The 20,022-nt window shown below is 45.9% G+C and overlaps 1 protein-coding gene across 1 annotated transcript in view; it reads right to left on the minus strand.

Moving 5' to 3' along the window:
* Positions 1 to 4,942: 4,942 nt before the first annotated feature.
* SRCAP (Snf2-related CREBBP activator protein) overlaps positions 4,943 to 20,022 on the minus strand; it is a 33,125-nt gene continuing 18,045 nt past the window's right edge. Inside the window, exons 24-32 of the mRNA XM_006896521.1 lie at positions 14,412 to 14,677; positions 14,069 to 14,271; positions 12,504 to 12,673; positions 12,156 to 12,352; positions 11,943 to 12,057; positions 9,825 to 9,944; positions 7,948 to 8,142; positions 7,719 to 7,802; positions 4,943 to 7,630 (exon numbers count right to left, since the gene is read on the minus strand). Of these exons, the coding sequence (XP_006896583.1) occupies positions 4,943 to 7,630; positions 7,719 to 7,802; positions 7,948 to 8,142; positions 9,825 to 9,944; positions 11,943 to 12,057; positions 12,156 to 12,352; positions 12,504 to 12,673; positions 14,069 to 14,271; positions 14,412 to 14,677 (4,038 nt within the window). The remainder of the gene's footprint in view (positions 7,631 to 7,718; positions 7,803 to 7,947; positions 8,143 to 9,824; positions 9,945 to 11,942; positions 12,058 to 12,155; positions 12,353 to 12,503; positions 12,674 to 14,068; positions 14,272 to 14,411; positions 14,678 to 20,022) is intronic.

Here is a 20,022-nt window from a genome sequence, read left to right on the forward strand (position 1 = left end):
GCTCCGTCATTAGATGCTGGAATGTTAGTTCCAGGAAGATGTACTGATTGGGAAGGGATAGAGGTGGCTTTGGAGTGAGTGCTGGCAGTGGTCAACTTTGTAACTGACTGGTAGTCATTATTCAGATGTTTGCTTTGTGTTAATATACTAAGCTATAGAGATGGGTGCTTTCTATGGGATTTCACAATAATAAAGTTTTAAAGTGATTATGACACTCAGTATTTAGAACATGAAAATGCCTTATCATCACACATATTCATACATATAACCATACATACATACATACATACATACATACATACATTGATGCTACTTAACTCCTTTGGTGTTCTCTCAATTAAGACCAAAATGTCTGGGTTTGATCTCCTTACTAACTGTGTGATCTTGGAAAAATCTGTGCCTCAGTTTCCTCAGCTATAAAATCAGAGCAATGTTAAAATGAATTATGAGATCTGAAAGAATTCAGAAAATAGCAACTGCTCAGAACAGAGTCTAGAACACAGTAATGAAACGAAACAGCTGCTCCTACTACTCACCTCAACTGGCCTCAGGCTCTCTGTGGATGTGTGAGGAAGCTAGGGTCTTTCCAAGAAGGGAAACTTCCAGAAAAAGCACTCCTAGGTTAAGATGAAATCCAGGCTTTGCTCTCCAGTTATAGGTCTAGCCAGCTTCTCACCAAGAGCCCAGGGAAAAGCAAGTGAAGAGCAACCAGACAGGAACATTTCACCACTAAAAAATATTTTTATTACAAAACAGATGATAATAAAATCAGGCCTGGTCTCCAACCCTCCTTCTCAGCAGAAGCCCTTCAGATGGGGTGGGGAATACAGGATGGTGGGTGCTCAAAGAACAGTTTCAGGCTAGCCTCCTCTCACAGTGTCAACTGCTACTCTCCTTTATAAAGGGCTACAACAGCTCTTCCCAAGCTCCTTGGGCAAGACACCATTCTTCCGGTCAGACAAGGGCCACAGCTGGCGCTGGACCCCAGCAAAACCGAAATGCAGGATCCAGAAAGTCACAGCTGACTCTCAGTAGAGGCTACTCGTGGTCACTCAGCTTGGGCGATGGCATAGGAGAACAGCCACAGCAGCAGGGGTGTGAGGACAAGAACAGTGAGCCAGACTGCAAAGCTGAGCAGGATGAGCCTCCGGGCCCGGGCTGCCCAGAGCACTGCCTCCTCGAACCGGCCTGCTTTATGCCGCTCTTCTGCCTGTAGGGGCAGGTTCTTGGTTAGATTGTGCTTCTATTCCAAAGTGCCTGTGCCCCATTCTACTTCACCCCCTTCGTTCTTATCATACCTCTACAGCGCAAGCATAATCATTCTAGCTTGTCTTTATCCACAAAGATAACACATCTCAGCCCTGCCTACTCCAAAGACTACACATGGAAAAGCATTTTTAATCCTTATCCTTCTTTTCTATCTATTCAAGAGTCAGTCAGGATTTGGAATTCTTGGTTAACTGGTGAAGAGCATTTCACATATTCAACCAAACATCATTCCATTAGAATATCCCAATGGATCTGATCTCCTATCATTGTTGTTGTTATGCGCCGTCGCCGTCGAGTCGTTTGTGACTCATAGCGACCCTATGTACAACAGCCCTAAACCCTGCTCTATCCTGTGCCAATTACATTGCCTGACACACCCATCCCGATTACCCCAGTCAAAACCTCCTATCATTAAGGAGTCTTTTAATTATTTCCACCCTGAGAAAAACTCAGGAGAAATTCTTACAATTATGGTCAATCTATTCCTGTGTGATTTACTGCCTCTGAAAATACGCTGGATGCGCAGCTGAATCAGTTCTGACGCCACAATACATAACAGCAGCAACAAGATGCCGTAACAGAAAACCTAGCACAATGTTTAAGTTAGAAAAAGTACAAATGCAGTTTCCATTAGATCTCTGAAATGCTGCAGTCTCTTCAAGGATTGAGCATTTCTTATCTTTCAAGCTCGTGGAGCCTGCTGTCTTCCCTGTAGTTTGTAGTCCTGCATCTCTAATTTACCTTCCATGGAGGTCTGGAGAATGTATCTCCCAACACAAATCTGGGGATACTGTTCTCTATGAAAACCTTTCAATGAGTCATCCACACTTTTAAGATAAAACCAGAAATCCCAACACCAGATTTGGATGCCAAGAATCTGGATCCTCTGGCTTCATTTCTCACCACCACACCCCACGGTTCAGTCCCTTTCCTCTCCTGGAACGCGCTTTCACCCTAATTCACACGTCTTTCCCTTTTTTGTCACGTAGCCTACGCTGTCTTCCTTGGTATCTACCTACCCTACAGTATCATTAATTCACTCACTTATTCTCTGCTGTGGAGTAGGAATCAACTCACGGCCGGCCCTGCAGTAGGTGCCTGAGGCTGAAAATCGCTCAGGAGTAGACCACCAATCTTTCTGCCACAGAGAAGGGGGTGGATTTTAATCACCAGTGCATCGCCTTTGGAATGGCAGTGCAATTCCCCATGGACTATGCTACTAGAGATCCTACCACACCATATACACATATGCCCAGGGCCTCCCTGACTCCTAGGGCACCTGGGTTTTCCTCAGGGCCCTGGTAAGCAGCATTCTATTAATTTCTCATGAGACTAGAAGCCCTTTGATTCCAGGGACCTTGTCTTATCCCTATTTCTGGCACTCTGCCCAGGGATAAGCCCAACAGGTATAGTAACTGGTAAGTACAGCTAGATCACACATAGGATCCCGTTGCCTTACACCCATCAGGCTGCTTCCACTGGCATCAAATTGCTCACCTTGACGGCAAACACAAGAGCCATGACTCCTACACAAGAACAGCCACAGACAATGCTAGTAGCTGCCAAGCAGCGGAGGCGGAGCCAGCAGCAGTAGATGGGCGATGGAGAATGAGTAGTCTCTGGGGTGCTCACCAAGCCCTCCATTGCCTTCTCCTCGTCCTCCATCACCTGTGGACAATAGTCAAGGTACTTGTAAGTTCCACATGAGCCCTCGCCTGGCTTGTTCAGACTCCACCCCTCCTCACAGCCTTCTGCCCACACACTCCAGCCTAGCTCTCAGGAATGCTGCCTTACTGGGAATTTCTCTGGTGACTCATCCATCAGGAGAGGGAATGTGTTGCTGGAATCTTTTCCCCTCAAGATTCCTCAAAAGCTTTGAATACCAACCGGTAAGAAAGTACACTGTTACTTATTGATTAGCAGGCGAAAACGGTGACAAGTGCACACTGAGAAAAAAACACAGGATTTTGAATGCTGTTAAGAATCAGTGAATTTAAACTGTTTCAAAGGGCCTTCAGGGGTTCCCCAAGTCTTTGTATTAACGAAGGACCATAGGTCCCATACTCTTCAAGCACTGCAGTCCTTTCATGTAAAGATAGTTCAGAGGTGGTGTAAAGGAAAAAAAATGAACATTTATGTCTTTTAAAAAAACTTGAAGCACTAGATGCTCCACTGGAGGAGGGACAATCTCCTCCTGTGCCTGTCAGATTCTACTCAATAGTACACAAAGGGGAAAATATAATTGAGGGAACTGGATACTAATTAAGACCTGACTTTTTTAGTCAGGACCTTCTTTGCTTCTCTTCTCCCTTTTTAAACCAGCTCCCATTGCAATCAGACAAACATTCCCAGAGTCCTAAAGACCTCATTACCCATAGAAGCCTGTATGATGCTCTATGTAATCATTGCTCAGATCGTCCGAGCTCTGGCATCACACCACCTTCCTAGCTTCATCTACAACCACTCCCCTGCACCCCAGACAAAAATCATACCAGGTACAGTTCCCTGAACGCAGGTGAAAATAAGAGGATAGTGAGGTGCTGATAGAGCAGAAAATAAACAATGTGGGCCCAAAGCTGCAGGGGAACGGGTGTGAGGAACAAATCCAGATGAGGTAAGCTAAGAGTCCGCCAGTGGAGAGAACACAAGGAAGTATGCACTGCTGAGGGTCACAAGAAATGAAAAAGGAACAGGGGCTCTTACCTGGCTGCAGGCCTTGAGGGACTGAGTTTCAGCTCCGGGTTCAGGTGTGATTTGGCTTGGGTGGCGAGCTGACTCAAGACTTCCAAGCCAAACCCAGAGGTGGGGTTGGTGGCCACCCTACCACCTAAAGCACCCGAGAAGGAGGGGGTGTGGCCAACACAAACCAGTTTGACAGGATGACGAGAATAGGGGAGGGTCAAGAGATGGAGCAGCTTGAGAGAGGATGCCTACCTGTGGAAAAGGAGGCACCTGATCAAGGAGAAATGGAAAATTTTGAGGGCTCTAAACAAAGTCCAAGAACCAAAGTGATAGAAGGGAGGGGAAAGGAAGTTTAAGAATCTTGAGTGACTTAAAATCCAAATACTTAGGGAAAAGCACTCCACAAGATCAGACTTGCCAATTCTTCTTGGGGGGAGATTTTTGGCTCAAAGGTACACATCATCCAGGGTCAGAGATCAGGCAGTGGGGTCTTGATGAGAGCGAAAGAATGGTGCCCAAGTTCCCACCCCACCCTCCACCAGACCAGAAAATCAGAAGCCTCCTTACGCGGATGCTCGTACAGAAACTAAGTTTATTATTTTTTTTCTTCTTCTTCTTTTAAAAAAAAAAAAAAAAAAAAAAGAAAAAAACCCCAAAAAAAAAAAAAACCAAAAAAACCACCCAACCTTATTGTGGAGAAGCCCCAACCCCTTCCCTTAAGGGTGGTGGGCTGTGAAGACAGCTGGGAAATCAAGTACATGGGGGTGGAGTACAGACTATCGTGCCACCCCTAACACTGCCCAGCCATGTGGGGTGGAAGGAAAGGGGAGGGGGATTTAAAAAGCCACATTTCCATGACATCCCGCTGCCTACACCCCACTTTGGTGGAAAGAAGGGAGAAGGCCCTTGCTTCACGGGAGGCTTCCCACCATTCAAGACTTCAAGTAGTGGTTAAGTGTCAGGCCTGGCTGCGGGAGGAGGGGCAGCCCACTCACGTCTTGGCCTTTCGACCTCTGTGACTAATAATAGGGCCAGCCAAGTGGGGCGGGGCACTGCTGCGCAGGATGCGCTGGTCCCCTTGGTTGGTCCCACCAAGGCGTCGGGGGCCAGGCTTGCGGCGGGAGGTCCCATCCCCTTCGTCTTCCTCACCTGAGGCTTCAGCCTCAGATTCTTCTACAGAACCTTCAGGCCCCATGGGGCTTGGAGGTTGAGGTCGGCCCCGCTTTGTCTGCCCGGGACCCCCACCAATTGGAGCCCCTGCCCTTTTTCGAGGCATCTTCTCAGTCTCCAATGGGGGAACCAGAGACCCTGGACGCAGCCGGGTCGAGCGCAGTTTTGGGGCAGAGACCATGGGATTTGTCAATTCCAAACCACCTGCCCCACTTTCTGCGAAATCCAGGTCATCCTGAATTACAGCCACTACCATGGACCCTTCACTCTTTCGTCCCCGAATTCCCTCAGTTTCAAGTCGCAGGCGGGCCAGGCGGGTGAGTGGGCGGCCTCCATCCTCATCAGATGAACTGCCGTCACTGTCCCCCTGGCCCTGGGGTTGCTGCCGCCTTCCCAGTCCACAGCTCTCAGGGACAGATGAGCTGTCGTGGTCCAAGACAGGAAGCTGGCTAGGACGAGGTGATGGTGGATTCTTGGGGGGTCGGCCCCTCTTTCGCTTAGGTGGGGATGTAGAAACAGTGATGGTGGTGACAGTGTTGGCAACAGTAGCGGTGGGACAGGTTAAGAGTGCTGGGAAGGATGGCAGGGGTGGTGAGACTGCAAGTGGCTGTGTCCTAGTCTCTACGTTACTGTCCCCTGGAGAAGAGGTGGTCCCAGGGACGGGCAGATCTCGGGCCTTTGGAGGCCGCCCTCGCCGTCGCTTCTCCACAGGCGACAAGACAATGGGCTCAGGTTTGTGAACTGACTGGGGTCTGGGTGGGGGTGGCCCAAGAACCACCTGGGGCCCTACAACAGGTTCCGCGACAATGAGGGTCTCTGCCCCAGATACTAGGTCAGCCCCATTGGCTTTTCCCTTAGAGGGTGCCTCATTCACTCTTTGCCCAGCATCTGCAGGAGATCTATTTTTTTTGGGGGGTCTTCCTCTCCGGCGCTTCACTGCTGGTGGGGTGATGGCAAGCAGTGCCCCATCTCCATTCTCTGGGCTGCCACCACCAGTCACCCCCAGCTCAATGCGACGACGTGCGATGAAGGGCTGTTGGGTCTGAGTGGGCAGTGCAGATGGGGGAAGAGCTTCAAAGGGCCCACTGGTGGGAGGGGACGGGTCCTGCCCTGGCGGGCTCTGGGTAGATGGGCTTCCCGGGCCCGTACTTGTCTCACAGACCCCAGATGCTGGGGTGCTGGCAGTTCCTCGCTGCTGTCGCCTTCGTCTCACCAGCTCCTTCTCCTCTACCACAGTCACTAGCCGCCCTGGCAGCTTGCGAAGCACTTTGGGGCCTGGAGGCTGCCCTGGCCGGCCAGCCCCTTGACCTCGAATTTCTACATCAGCACTGGTGCGGCGTCGGGGGGGGCGGGCAGGTGAAGGACTCTCAGGTGAGGAGGAGACTGAAGATGAGGTTGAGGGAGCTACGACTTCTGCTGGAACAAGCTCCTGCTGCTTCTCTGGGCTGGAGACTGGGGTCTGGGCCCCTACCAGCTCTTCAGCGTTCCTGTCAGCCTCCACTGGCTTCTGAAGCGGCTCATAAGATGCTGCTGGAAGCGGGAGGTCCACTCCGTTGCTCTCATTCAGACACATGGGCACCTCGCCATCAGGTACCACTGAGAGAACTGTTCCCTGGGAAGGTACTGGTATGGCCTGTTCTTGACCATTGGGGATGCTGCCAGCCTCCAGGGTTGGACTAGAAGCAGGAGAAGTAAGACAAACATTCTTCTCTGACAAGGGCTGAACCTCAACAGCAACTGGCAAGAGATCCGTGGGGGACACCAACGTGAGCAAAGAAGTCTCAGAACCGGATGTGCCAGCGAGCTCCAGGGACTTGGGAGATGCCAACGCTTGTACACACGGCTCTGCTTCAGGCTCCGAGCCCGAGGGGAGGTTGATGTCTGGAGAGGTAAGAGGCACAGAAGACGGACCAAGCAGAAGAGGGGAGGAAGGAGGCAGGAGAGGGGTAGGGGCTGGTGGAGGAGTATGAGATGCTGGGGGTGTATGTGCTGGTGGGGGGGTAGAGACAGGAGTGGGAGGACTGTGGATAGGAGAACAAGAGGGAGGAATCTGAAGGGGGAGAGAAGGAAGGGGAGGGGGAGGGGGAGGAGGCGGTGGTGGTGAGACATGGACAGGAAGAAGGGTTACTGGACTCGGGGATGAAATGGGTATTGGAGTTGGGATCGAGACAGGGGTTGGGGAATCAGGAGCTGGCATGGGTCGAGGTCGGGCCACTCGCTCCCTGACAGGACTACAGTGGGGCGGTGTAGACACACTTCGGTTATGTTGGGTGGGTGTGGTAGGAGTGTGGTTTGCCCCTTGATTCTCAGCCCGGGCTCCACGAAGACGCTCACTGACACGAGTCCCTGGCCTCTCAGGAGCCTTGACCTTCTTACTGCGCCGGTGGCTGCCTCCACCTGTCCCACAAGAAACCTCATCCCCAGTCCCTGGTCCCTCCTCCTCTTGGGGTAGACGGAACACCTCTTCCTTGGCTTGGTCCAGGTCCTTGCGGGCTGCTTCCACTTGCTCCTGCCAAAAGAACCCAAGGGGTGGTCAAAGGGAGACAAACAGGGTGGAACGGGTAGAAATCAGCAACTCCACCCTTTCACATACTCACTTCTGCCTGCTTGAGCTCTTCTCGGCTCACCTCCTCCAAAGAGGCCTCCAGGAATTTCATGGCGTAACGCTCAATGGGTGTCAGCTGCAGGGAGGAGAAGTAAGGGACATGTGAGGCACCAAGGGACCACTATCTTCATGTGTTAAAACCAGGCAAAATAGGCGATCACAGAATGCAAGAGTGGACGCTGTGAAGGGTAAGGTCGAGAACTTGCAGGTTCAGTACAGACCTGTTCCACAAGGGCAGCAATTTCCTGCTCAGCCCGAGACATCTCCTCATCTTCAGCCCCGGGCCGACTCGTTTCTTCCCCCTCACCAGCCGGAAAGCCATCGTTCTCATTGAATTCTGCCAGTTCAGCCACCTGTTCAGCCTTGGCCTGAGTTGCCGCACGAATATCCTCTTCATCTTCTGCCTTACACAAAGCCTGCAAGGGTTCAGGGGAGGAAGAACCATCACACCTACCTTAAACGACCTCACATTCCAAGGTACGGTGCAACAGCAGTCTGAGGTTAAATTTACACCAAACTAGGTTTGTAACAGAACCTCTCAATTCTATGGGACCCAGGATTCCCAAAGGAACTCAGGTTCATGTTAAGGATGGAATGGATTTCATAAGGTCTCTAAATAGGGATCTGACTATTCCAGCTCTATGCCTTTTCCTCTGAGTCAGTTTTCAAGCTCTGAGAAAACCAATCACAGAAAATACCAAAAAAGCCTAAAATCCCTTTTTAACTGACATACCTCCTAATGAGTCTCTTCAACAAACTAACCACGTAAAATCTTTCCCTTGAGATGAAAGACCAGAATTTACACTAGTCACACCAAGGGAGTAGTTTAGAACATACTTAGCCACAAAGGAAAAAAGCATCTATGGATGTGGGAAGCCCAGGGGGAAAAAAAACCACCAAAAAAAACCCTAATCCTCACTCCAGAAAACCAAGATTTGCTAGACTGAGAGGGACCCCAGGAAACAGTATTTTAAAATGTTATCTAAATGATTCCATTATGCATCAATGTCTGGAAAAGAGCGTATTACAGTATCCATGAAGCACTTCTCACATGTCATACCATTAAGTTCTCAGAGTTACTTCCTTCTTATTAGCATTTCAATTATGTGGAAAATAAAGCTCAAGAGAAATACAGACTTAGTTAGCAGAAACCATTTTTAAGACTGGAATTTAAAAACTTAGAACGCTAGATCCTGTCTTCTATCAAATCCTGTAGATCAATGAGCTGTCAAAGGCCTACCATCCTTGGGGTTGGGGAGAGACTGAGTAAGATGGGTTCAATAATGTATACTGCACTGAAACAGAGGAGGGAGAGAACCGTCTAAAAGAGAGATGTAACTGGGTATTTCTGTCATCACAGGAGACTAGAGCGAGGGCTACATGGTGGAGGGGACCTGGGGGAGGGTTTGTAAAACAAAGAAAGAATCTTTTCTTTTACTTTTCCATAACTTTTGGACTCATGTACTTATAACTTGTTAGTCAAATTTGTGTCTTCTAGGTTGCAACACCCCCATGATACATCTTCAAGGATATGTACATGTACAGCCAAGCACAATCAATAAGAGTGCATCTGAATTCCAAAATCAATCTCCATAATAGTCTATGTGTTTCCTACTGCCAAAGGGGCCCTTTAGAGTAGTGAGAGAAGATCTCCACCCTGAAACCCACAGCGTCCCTTTTCAGCAGGAAGTAGCTAAGAGAATACACCGTGCCCTTTTCCTTATGACTCAGGGTGAAGTCTCTCTCAGGGAGGAGTGATAGGGAATGGCAAAGGATACACTGACAAAGGAGATTAATCAGAACTGGCTTTGACAAGCACTGTGGCATTTGGACAAGAACAAACTGGGAGGAGGGTAGAGAGAATAGTGCAACAATGAATGAGTGGAAGCCCAAAATCTCTGTAAATGTTTATGAAAATTAATAAAATATAATTATAGAGAAAAAAAAAAGAAAAAAAAAAAAAAAGGCCTACCATAACCCGCTAGTGAGCATACACAATTCTTTCCCCCCGCCCCTTGACAAGTTCAATAGATTAACGAGAGACAAGATGCCCGTCAACATTAATTCTGCTTTGGGGTACTGCCCACTCTTTTTTCACCTGCTCCAGAATATGGGTCTGTTTGCTAGCCACAGCCTCTTCTTCCTCTTCAGGCGCAGAGGGTACAGATGAGTTAGATGGCTCCTCCAGGGGCATCTCAAACAGCTCTCGAATGGTCTGCTGTTGAAAGGAGAGAGGAAAAGTGTTAGAGCCGCTGTTCAATGTTCCCAGTTTTAGAGACACTGGGCAGTGGCTCTTCAAAGTTATCAGAGGCTCTGTTAGTCGAAGAGGGTGGTCTGTGAAGACCACCAGGCAGCTCTTTTTTTTTAAAATTAATTTTAACGAACTTTTACAGAGACTTTGATTTCCATTCATTCATTACTCCATTTTTCTCCCTGCCCCCTCGCAAATTCGCTTTTCTCTTTGTAAAGTATAATTCTGTTCTACAATCCCTCCGCCCTAACCGCACTCCACTATGCAATCTTCATTCTGGACTCCTGTCATGACAGTAATACTTAATCATGTTGTTGTTGTTGTTATGTGCCGTCGAGTCACCTGCGACTCATAGCGACCCTATGTACAACTTAATCATATATCGCTTTTAAATAGTTCTCTCCCTCATCTATTTCAATGCAGTATACATATTTGTCCTCTCTTTCTCAGTCTCCCCTCCATCCTGATGTCAGTCCTGTTTTATAACAGTGGCACTATGCAGTATCTGTCCCTTTGTGACTGAGATTTCACTCAGCCAAATGTCCTCCAGAGTCACCCATTTTGAATACTATTTCATGAGTTCCTTGTTTATTAATGCAGCATAGTATTCCACTGTGTGAATATACCATAGCTTCTCTATCCATTCGTTTGCTGATGGGCACTTAGGTTGTTTCCAACTCTTTGCTATTGTGAACAGAGCCGCAATGAACATGGGTGTGCTTCAGGCAGCTCCTCTTAATGTGAAGGAACATCTACATGCTCTAGCAGTTCTGTTTTGTACGCGCTGAATGCTGTGTACAATCGAGCTGGAACTGACTCACACCTGAACCTCCAGTAAGTTTCAGAAGCCAATAAATCGCAAAGGAGACTGTTCATCTTTCTCCGGTGGAGCAAATGATGGCTTTGAAGAACATGCTTATAGGTTGTCATTGCAACTTCTTACCACTAAACCTCCAGGACTCCTGTATAGGCTAAAATTTTTAGTATATATCAAAATCAAATTCATTGCCCTCAAGTGGATTCTGACTCACAACAACTATGTAATAAGACAGACAGAACAACCCTATACACTAACCCTACAGGAAGGATGTCTCTGATTGTAATTTTTTTTTTTTGGTATAAACAGTAAGATTTATTGAGCTGTATCTTAGTACAGACGCTGGGGCTTGCCCATGGTGCTTTTGATATACAAAGCCCGAACATTCTGCCAATTCTTCTTTAGCAATGAAACCAGAAAGTTGACAGCCAGGTGGATGTTGTAAACAAGTTCATCATCTGTCATCTTCACATGGCCAACAGCCACTGCCAGACACAGGACCTTTTTCATCTGGAATTTGATGGTGGATTTCACCTCGTCTACTTTTGCCACCATGTTCTCATTGTGGGTCAGCAGAAGGGAACTTGCCAGCCTTATTCAGCCCTGGAACTAGGATTCTTGGGATCTGCTTGATCAGGGATTCAGAGGCCAAAAAGGCATCATACTTCTTGGCCAGCTTTTTGACCAGTTTCTTATTCTTGTTGAGTTTTTTCAGCGCTTCGATGTTCATGTGGGGGATCCCCACAGTGCTGCTGATCCCCAAGAACACACACAGAGAACTTGGGGCGTGGGGTGTATGTACTTAAGCCTGACGGTCCCAGAGAAACGCTTGTCCTTTTGAGGGGCATAGATCTTCAAACTGATCTGCAGCTCCACAGTCTCCAAAAACTTTCTGCGTTTGCACTGGTTCCCGTGCAGGACTTCCCGCACCGCCTCGTAGAGGGTGTCGCGAGAGACTTTGCTGCTCATGGTTGCTAGATCCGCAGTAACCGGAAAAGAGAGCTCTGATTGTAATCTTATGAAAAAGACTATCCATCTTTCTCCTACAGAGTAGCTGGTGGGTTCAAATCACTGACTTTCTGCTTAGCAGTTAAATGATTAATTACTGAGCCACAATCTTTTAAATGTAAAAGCTCTAATCTAAGTACCTGTTTAAAATAAGCTGTGGTGAAGTTGCCACCCTCAATGGCCATATCTCCCAACATTCTCTTCTGATTTGCCTTTTTAAGGATGTTCTCCTCCACTGTCCGTTCACTGATTAGCCTAGGGAGTGACAAAGGTTATTTTTAAACAGTCAAATACATTCATAAAACCCCTTCGGGCAAATGGGAAGGCAAAGTGAAAGGGAGAACAGGTAATACCTATAAATATGCACATCTCGGGTTTGGCCAATTCGATGACAGCGATCCTGGGCCTGGGCATCCATGGTGGGATTCCAGTCACTGTCATAAAAGACAACAGTGTCTGCTCCTGTCAGGTTCACACCCACACCACCACTCCGAGTCGAAAGGATGAAGCAGAATATGCGTTTATCTGCATTGAACCGTTCCATCAGAGCCTAAAGGGAAAGGAAAAGAAAGGTTCTGTGAGGCCGATCCTCAAGACGTCTAAGACCCAGGCTTTACTGGCCGCTTCCGGGATCTTAAGGTCTAAGAGAAAAAGACAGAAGTTGGGGTGAGCAATCCAAGAGTTGCACATGTCTGGGTTACCTGTCTCTGCTCAACTCTAGTAGACCCATCTAGACGTAAGTAGAGGTGGCCATGGTAGGTGAGGAATTGTTCCAACACATCCAACATTCGGGTCATCTGAGTGAAAATGAGCACCCGGTGGCCCTCTGCCTTGAGCTGCCTCAGCAGCACTGCCAACGTTTGCAACTTTCCTGAAGAGACATGAAGTGGTACAGGAAGCTAGGAACATGGATACCAGCTAATCAAGGCACAGTGTCTGCCAGTCTAGAAGGTCAGAAACAGTTAACTATTTTTCACTTTGTTTGTGGCTGGGACAAAATTAACCTTGAGTCTAACTAGAGGTAGTATAATACAAATACTTGCAGGGGGTGGGGGTGGGGTAAAAAAAACCCACCTCTCTACCTATACTTATGAATAAATGGTATGTGTCACCGACTGTGGCCACAGCTGATAGACAAGGACTTAATACCACAGATTTGAGTCATGTAAGATCTGAAAAGGTTCTTGAGCTCAAATATACCATAAAATACTTCTAGAATATTTATGACCAACTGAATATTTTTAACAAAACACTTCTAATACCTTACCAGGCAGTTATTCACCTACTCTGAATAGTTTTCAGTATCATATGTTTTTAAAAATTAAAACATTAATCATATCATTGATACAAACTTCCCTATGTTCCAAGAGACTTGGAAAAAATCTCTGAACATGCTACTGTAACAATGTCTGGGCCCCACATATTCATTACTCGCCAAAAGCCATCCTTGGTTAACAGAACTCCACTTTATAGGGAATGGCAGGACCCCGTGATTACAGGAAGGCAGGGGCCAGACGAATCCTGACTGCTTCAAAAAGTCTCAGTGCCTCTCTGCCACTGACCACCCTGCCAGGGACTGAGCCATGCCAGTAAACTACACAGCTTTTCCTTCCCAGGAAAAAAAAAGATATCTGCTAGGATTTCAGGAACTGTTACCTCAACAACCTCTTGGTTCCTGCTCAGAGCACTGGTATGCTCCCTGGTGCTACAGCAGTCATTTTGGGAGTATTAAAAAACCACCACCACCACCAAACAAAAAATCCACAAAACACACATCAGGATGAAAAAATAAAAACTAATAATAAAAACAGGCAGAATAGAAAAAAAAAGGCCTGCAGTATTGTGAAGATATCATTAAGATGCTGAACCAGCCCCCAAAGCTTTCTCAGAATTTCTCATAACAATAAATGTTCTTACAGTTTAAGTTAATGTTTAAAAAACAACAATAATATATGGAAAAACAAACTTGCAGCCACATGCTCAAAGTTTTGGTATTCACCCAAATAGAAATTTTCTCTTTATATGTTTATACCACTATGTATCTTTTCCTAAAAATCTTAAAAAAAAACAACCCTGCTGTCTTGTTCACCCCTGTACTGCAGATGGTGAACAAAAGAAAAAGCTTATACAACGCTGAAACTCATGAATGGCATATTAAGACTGACGCGCCATCTTACAAGTAAATAGAAACAAAAAAAATCATCAAACATTTTACTGAAATCCTGAAACCTTCTACTAGTATCAGTTTGACTCCTGGCTAACTCACCACAATCATACTGGATGAGCCTTAAGTCAGGGAACTGGGTGCGCATGTTACACACAATCCGATGTAAAGGACGTGCCCGGGGCCAGAGTTCACAGGCTAACTGCTCTTGGAAGGCTGCCTGACGGGGGGCCAGCCAAGGAGGTGGGTGGCAGGCATGTAGTGAAGGGGGAGGCGCCTCCACAGGAGGCATGACAAAGATGAACCTGTGGAAAGAAGACAGCATGTGGTCTAAGAGACAGAACTCTGAAAGGGCCCCAAAGCTAACACTTTCACCAAACCTAATCACTATATCCACTGTTAGAGCCCCAAGACCCACTGTCCATTAACACTCAGCCCTGCCAACCTCTCAATGATTTCTGACAGCTGGTCTAGTCGTTGCTGGGGAAAGAGTACAGCCCTGCGGGCAGCCTCGGTAAAAGTCCAAAAGCTGGGGTGGTTGGGACCAGGAGCATGAGGGCCGATGGGGCTGGCAACAGGTTGGGGCAAGGTACAGAAATCCAGGACTTCAGTCCCATACACAGGTGCCAGGGCCCCATGAGCCTCGCTCAATTGGAAAATCCGCTCCAAACGTTCAGATCGCTGACTCTTCCGCTTTTCCTCCAAAGAATCCTAGGGAAGAGAGGGAAAGACACACAGAGAGTAATCAGGGCCTTTATCTAAGCCAGACAAAACTGCGATCTTTCTCTCAAGAGTGGGGGGGAAATGATAATCTATGGAAACAATAAAATGAAAAATTAAAGTCTATTTTTTAAAGTTTTTCAAGCTGTCAGTAATATTATTCCTTTTACAATGTTAAAATTAAATCTGAACATTTAACAGGTTTATAAAATGATCTCCAGAAATTTTCCTACACAATCCCTAGGTCCAAAACACCCGAAGGATGTTTTGTTCAGGTGAGCCTGAAACAATTATTAGAAGCCTTTCCAAACAACAACCAGCAGGACTGACTTATCAAATTATATATGGTTTCTGTCCAGGCCCCAAGAGATGACAGGGCGATGCGCCGAGACCCCCAGGAGACCTATGCAACTTGGCCTGCATCTCCTCCCACCTCTGTGCTTTCCATTTCACAATCTGTAAAAAACTATCTTACCCCTCTTCGTAGCACTTATCACACTTGTAGTTTATTAGTGTGAATATTTGAGTAATATCTTCTTCCACTGGACTGTAACCTCCATATTATCTGAACCATAAGTGTTTTGCTCATTATAATAATCTCACACTGAGGGAAGCCGAATACAAAATTTACTAATAGTAGACCAAATGCTGTATCGGGAAATGAGGGAAGCTTAATACAAGCTGAAGGTCACCTTGTGACACTGGGGCATTCCTTAGGAGTCAACATTGTTCTTAGTTTGTATCAAATGAATCCCTCCCTCTTGAGATTAACATAAAGAGGAACTTGGCCTTATCTGTAAAAGATTTCACCATTATCCTTTGTTTTGTACTTCCTAGTGATTTTACTTTTATTATCTTATGATTCTAAATAAATACTCAAGAGAAGCATGGCTTGAGGTCTTCAGTCGAGAACTGCTGACCCCCTGTGTTTTAAGCTCTCTGCTCTATCTCATTCCTGGTGTTTGTCTCTTTATTAATAATTATAAAATTATTCTATTCTTTGGGACCCTCGGTCTGCAACATCACACATCTAATTTAGTGTTTGATATGGAAAAGATTCTCAAGTAGTAGTAACAGAATGTATTAACAATGAAGGAAACTGAATCTAGTAGAGGGTCTAAAAAAGGAGTGCCCCAAATTTCTTCCTTTCTGACTGCGACCTTAAGCTGGATTTCCTGGCTTTGAGTACTCCATGTAAGGAAGAAGTATGCTAGCAGAGGAGTTTTAAAAGTGTTGTGAGAAGAAAGGCCGGCTGCAACACTTCTATGATACATCTTCAAGGATATGAACATGTACGGCTAAGCACAATTGATAACAGTGCATCTAAATTCCAAAATCAATCTCCATAATAGTCTATGTGTTTCCTGATGCCAAAGGGGCCCTTTAGAATAGTGAGAGAAGACCTTCACCCTGAAACCCACAGCGTCCCTTTTCAGCAGGAAGTAGCTAAGAGAATACGCCATCCCCTTTCCCTTATGAATCAGGGTGAAGTGTCTCTCAGGGAGGAGTGATAGGGAATGGCAAGGGACACACTGACAAAGGCGATTAATCAGAACTGGCTTTGACAAGCACTGTGGCAATTGGACAATTAAAACAGACATGGGGGGGGGGGAAGAAGAACGAACTGGGGAGGAGGGTGGAGAAAACAGTGCAACAATGAATGAATGAAAACCCAAAATCTCTGTAAATGTTAATTAAAACTAATAAAATTTAATAAAAAAAAGTGTTGTGAGGGTAAAAAAAAAAGAATAAAATTGCATGTTGCCTAGGTTTGTTTTAAAATATCTCAGCAAAGAACAAAAAAAGCTAAATCAAACAAATTAACTACAAAATTTTATTTTCCTGATAGGCAGATGGTATTTACTGTATGAGACTCCCTTTGTTGGTGCTTGAAATGTTTGTGTAATAAAACATCTTTTCCAAGGGGAAAAAAAAGTGTGAGAACATTGTCAATATTTTATTTGGAAAGGGATGTGAATTTAGGATACTCGTAATTCAATAATAAAAAGACAATCCAATTAAAAACTGGACAAAAGATCAGAATAGACACTTCTCCAAAGACACACAAATGGCCAAACCCAGGAAAATAATGTTCAATTCAGTATTTCTGGCCTTAAGAGAAAAGTAAACTGTAAGATACCCCACTTCACACCCATGTGGATGGCAAGGAGGAACTTTGGTGGTACAGTACCTTAAGAAGACAGGTTGTTAAACAAAGGGTCATTAGTTTGAATCCACTAGTATCTCTGAGAGAGAAAGATAAGGAATCTCAAGATTAACAGCCTTGGGAGCCCTGGAGAGGGTAACAGTGAGTCAAAACTGACTTAATAACATTGTGGTTCCCCCCCAACACCCTTTTTTAATGGATATAAACCAAGAGCCATTAAAAAACAAACAAAAAACCAAAAGAAACACAATGTCAACAAGTCAATTTTGAGTTTTAATGGGTATAAACCAATAGCGGAAGCAGGAGTGGCATCCACTGCCTCAACAACATGCCTCCAGAATCTATTCACTTTGATACATGTCGATAGTTGTAGAGGGGCTTCAGGCCTTTTGTTCATAGGGTCACTGAGTTGTGCTTGACTCAAAGGCAATCAACAACAACAAATCAATAACAAGCCAACAAGTCAGCTCCAAGGATGGCAACTCTTGTGAGGGTGGAAATCCTCACTGGAGAAGAACATGCATTTTTATCCTAGAAAGTGGCAGGCAGATTTGGACTAAGTACTTGGTTAACAGTCTAACATGTTACAAACTATGTCACCAGGGCTTCAGAAATTTTACTGCTAAATCTACCTCAAGAGAAACGGAAAACACATGTGCAGGCAAAAGCTTATTTCTGACTGTTCAAAGGACTAATAACTAAAAGAGGGGAAACACCATCGAAGTTCATATTAGCTGATAAATGGATTTATCATTTATTTATGGAAAAAAGCTAAAACAGAAAGTGGATCTCCAAAACACTGTTGCTGTTAACTGCCATTAAGCTGACCTTCGTCAGTAACACATTTATTTTAAGAAAGGTATCAGTTATAAAAGGCCATATAATGGAGGACATCTGGAATAGGCAAGCCTATGCTCTGCTCTTCAACCTATATGCAGAACAGATTATCCAGGAGGCTGGGCTCTATGAGGAGAAATGTGGAGTTCAAGATTGGTGGACGATTTATCAACAACCTGCGTTATGCGGATGACACAACCCTGCTTGCTGAAACTGCAGAGGACCTGAAGTGTCTGCTGCAGAGTGTCAAGGACTGCAGCCTACAATATGGATTGAGGCTCAATGTCAAGAAGACAAAGATTCTCAACACTGGACCAATTGGCAGCATCAGGATGGATGGTGAAGAGATTGAGATTGTACACAGCTTTAGTTTGCTTGGCTCCACAGTCAACAGTCTTGGCACCAGCAGCCAGGAAATTAAAAGGCGCATTGCCATGGGAAAGTCTGCTGTTAGGGACCTCTTTCCAAAGTGCTGAAGAGCAATGGTGTCTTTCTGGATACTAAGGTGCATCTGATACAGGCCATGGTCTTCCCAATCACTTGTTATGCATCAGAGAGTTGGACAATGACCAAGGAGGATAGAAGGAGAATTGATGACTTTGAGCTGTGGTGCTGGAGAAGAGTATTGAGAATACCATGGACTGCTAGGAAAACAAACAGATTTGACCTGGAAAGGGTTAAACCAGGTGGCTCCTTGGAGGCAAGGATTCTGAGGCTCCGTCTAACTCTGGACATGTTGTGAGGAGAGACCGGTCCTTAGAGAGGGACATCATGCTTGGTAGGGTGGAGGGACAGCGCAGGAGAGGAAGGCCCTCTATGAGGATTCAGTGACTGGAATAATTGGGATGGGAGTGTCAGAGACAGTGCGATTGGCACAGGACAGAGCGGAGTTTAGGGCTCTTGTACACAGGGTCGCTATGAGTCGCAAGCGACTCAACGGCACATAACAACAACAACATGCTCTGCTGGCACAGTGCTGCTAACCTAAAGGTGGCCAGTTCAAATTCCCTTTAAGAGAAAGATGAGCAACCTCCTTCTGTACAAATGACAGTCTCTGGAAATCTGCTAGAGTGTTGACTGTGAGCTGGTTTCAGCTTGATAGCAAATACTTGAGCTGATACAGAAAGGAAGGCTGAAAATTAAAAAATGGAAAGGTAGGCGAGCTCCGGTGGCCTAGTGGCAAGAAGCTGCACTGCAATCCCAGAGGTCTGCGGTTCAAATCCACCAGATGCTCTGCTGGAGAAGGAAGAACAAAATCCTGTACCAGTCAGATCTGATTTGATGGTACACACAAAAAATGATAAAAAAAAGAAAGGTGAAAAGTAATAATGACAAGAATCTGCCACTTAGCTGTAGATTAGCTGTTTTCCAGCCCTGGTTAGGATCAAGGCTGACTATTCGCTGCTCTCAATAAATGAAGACCAGCCTGGTGGTGCTGATGGTTGTGTGGAACTGAACAACAGCTGACCCTTGGCAAGTTGTCAGATGGAGTAAACCTCATGGGAGAGGATTCCATGTTTCTCCCCGGGAGGAGCAGGTGGTATCATTAGGGCAAAACAGGAGATGGTAGTAGCCAGAGGGACCATGACGGAGTGGTGCAACAGGATTCAGGGGTTAACTGAATGGCTAGAGAAAACAACTTCTTAACATGCTGAGAACAGGCTGAGAGACAAAAAAGCCTAACTGGACCTTTTCTTAGTAGTTCTGGGATTATCTATTCCCATCTAAACTGCATATTCTACTTAACTGTGTGTGGAACAAAACATAGGGAGAAAAGGATTGTTAGAAGCTCCACAAGGTATAGGAAACAGAGTTCCTTACTCCGCCCACTTATCACCAGAGGTAAAAATTTAGAAGAGATAACTTATCAAAGCCACAGGCTTTGGTTAAGCATTCAGCAGCTAACCCAAAAGTTGGTGGTCTGAACTCATCAGCTGCATCACGGGAGAGAAATGTGGTAATCGGCTTCCACATACATTACAGTGTATTCTGTCCCAGTGGGTCCACTACAAGTTGGAACAGACTAGATGGCAACAAGATTTTTTTTTCTTTTCTCCACGTGTCATCCTTTTCCTGACAGGAATACTCAATTGTGGGAATACAACTGTAAAGTATTCTTACTGAAGAACTTCATCTTGTGGGACACAGCAAAAAACCCAAAAAGCAGAGGGGGGGAAAAAAAGCAAAAACTGTTTTTACTAATGGTAACATTGAGGGCAAGGCCCTCTAAGAGATGGATTGATTCGGTGACTGGGGTAACTGGGATGGGTGTGCTGGAGACAGTGTGATTGGCACAGGACAGAACAGAGTTTAGAGCTATTGTACATAGGGC

This window comes from Elephantulus edwardii, unplaced genomic scaffold (assembly GCF_000299155.1).
Source record: "Elephantulus edwardii isolate Elephantulus edwardi_28Jun2011 unplaced genomic scaffold, EleEdw1.0 scaffold00186, whole genome shotgun sequence".
Taxonomy (NCBI): domain Eukaryota; kingdom Metazoa; phylum Chordata; class Mammalia; order Macroscelidea; family Macroscelididae; genus Elephantulus; species Elephantulus edwardii.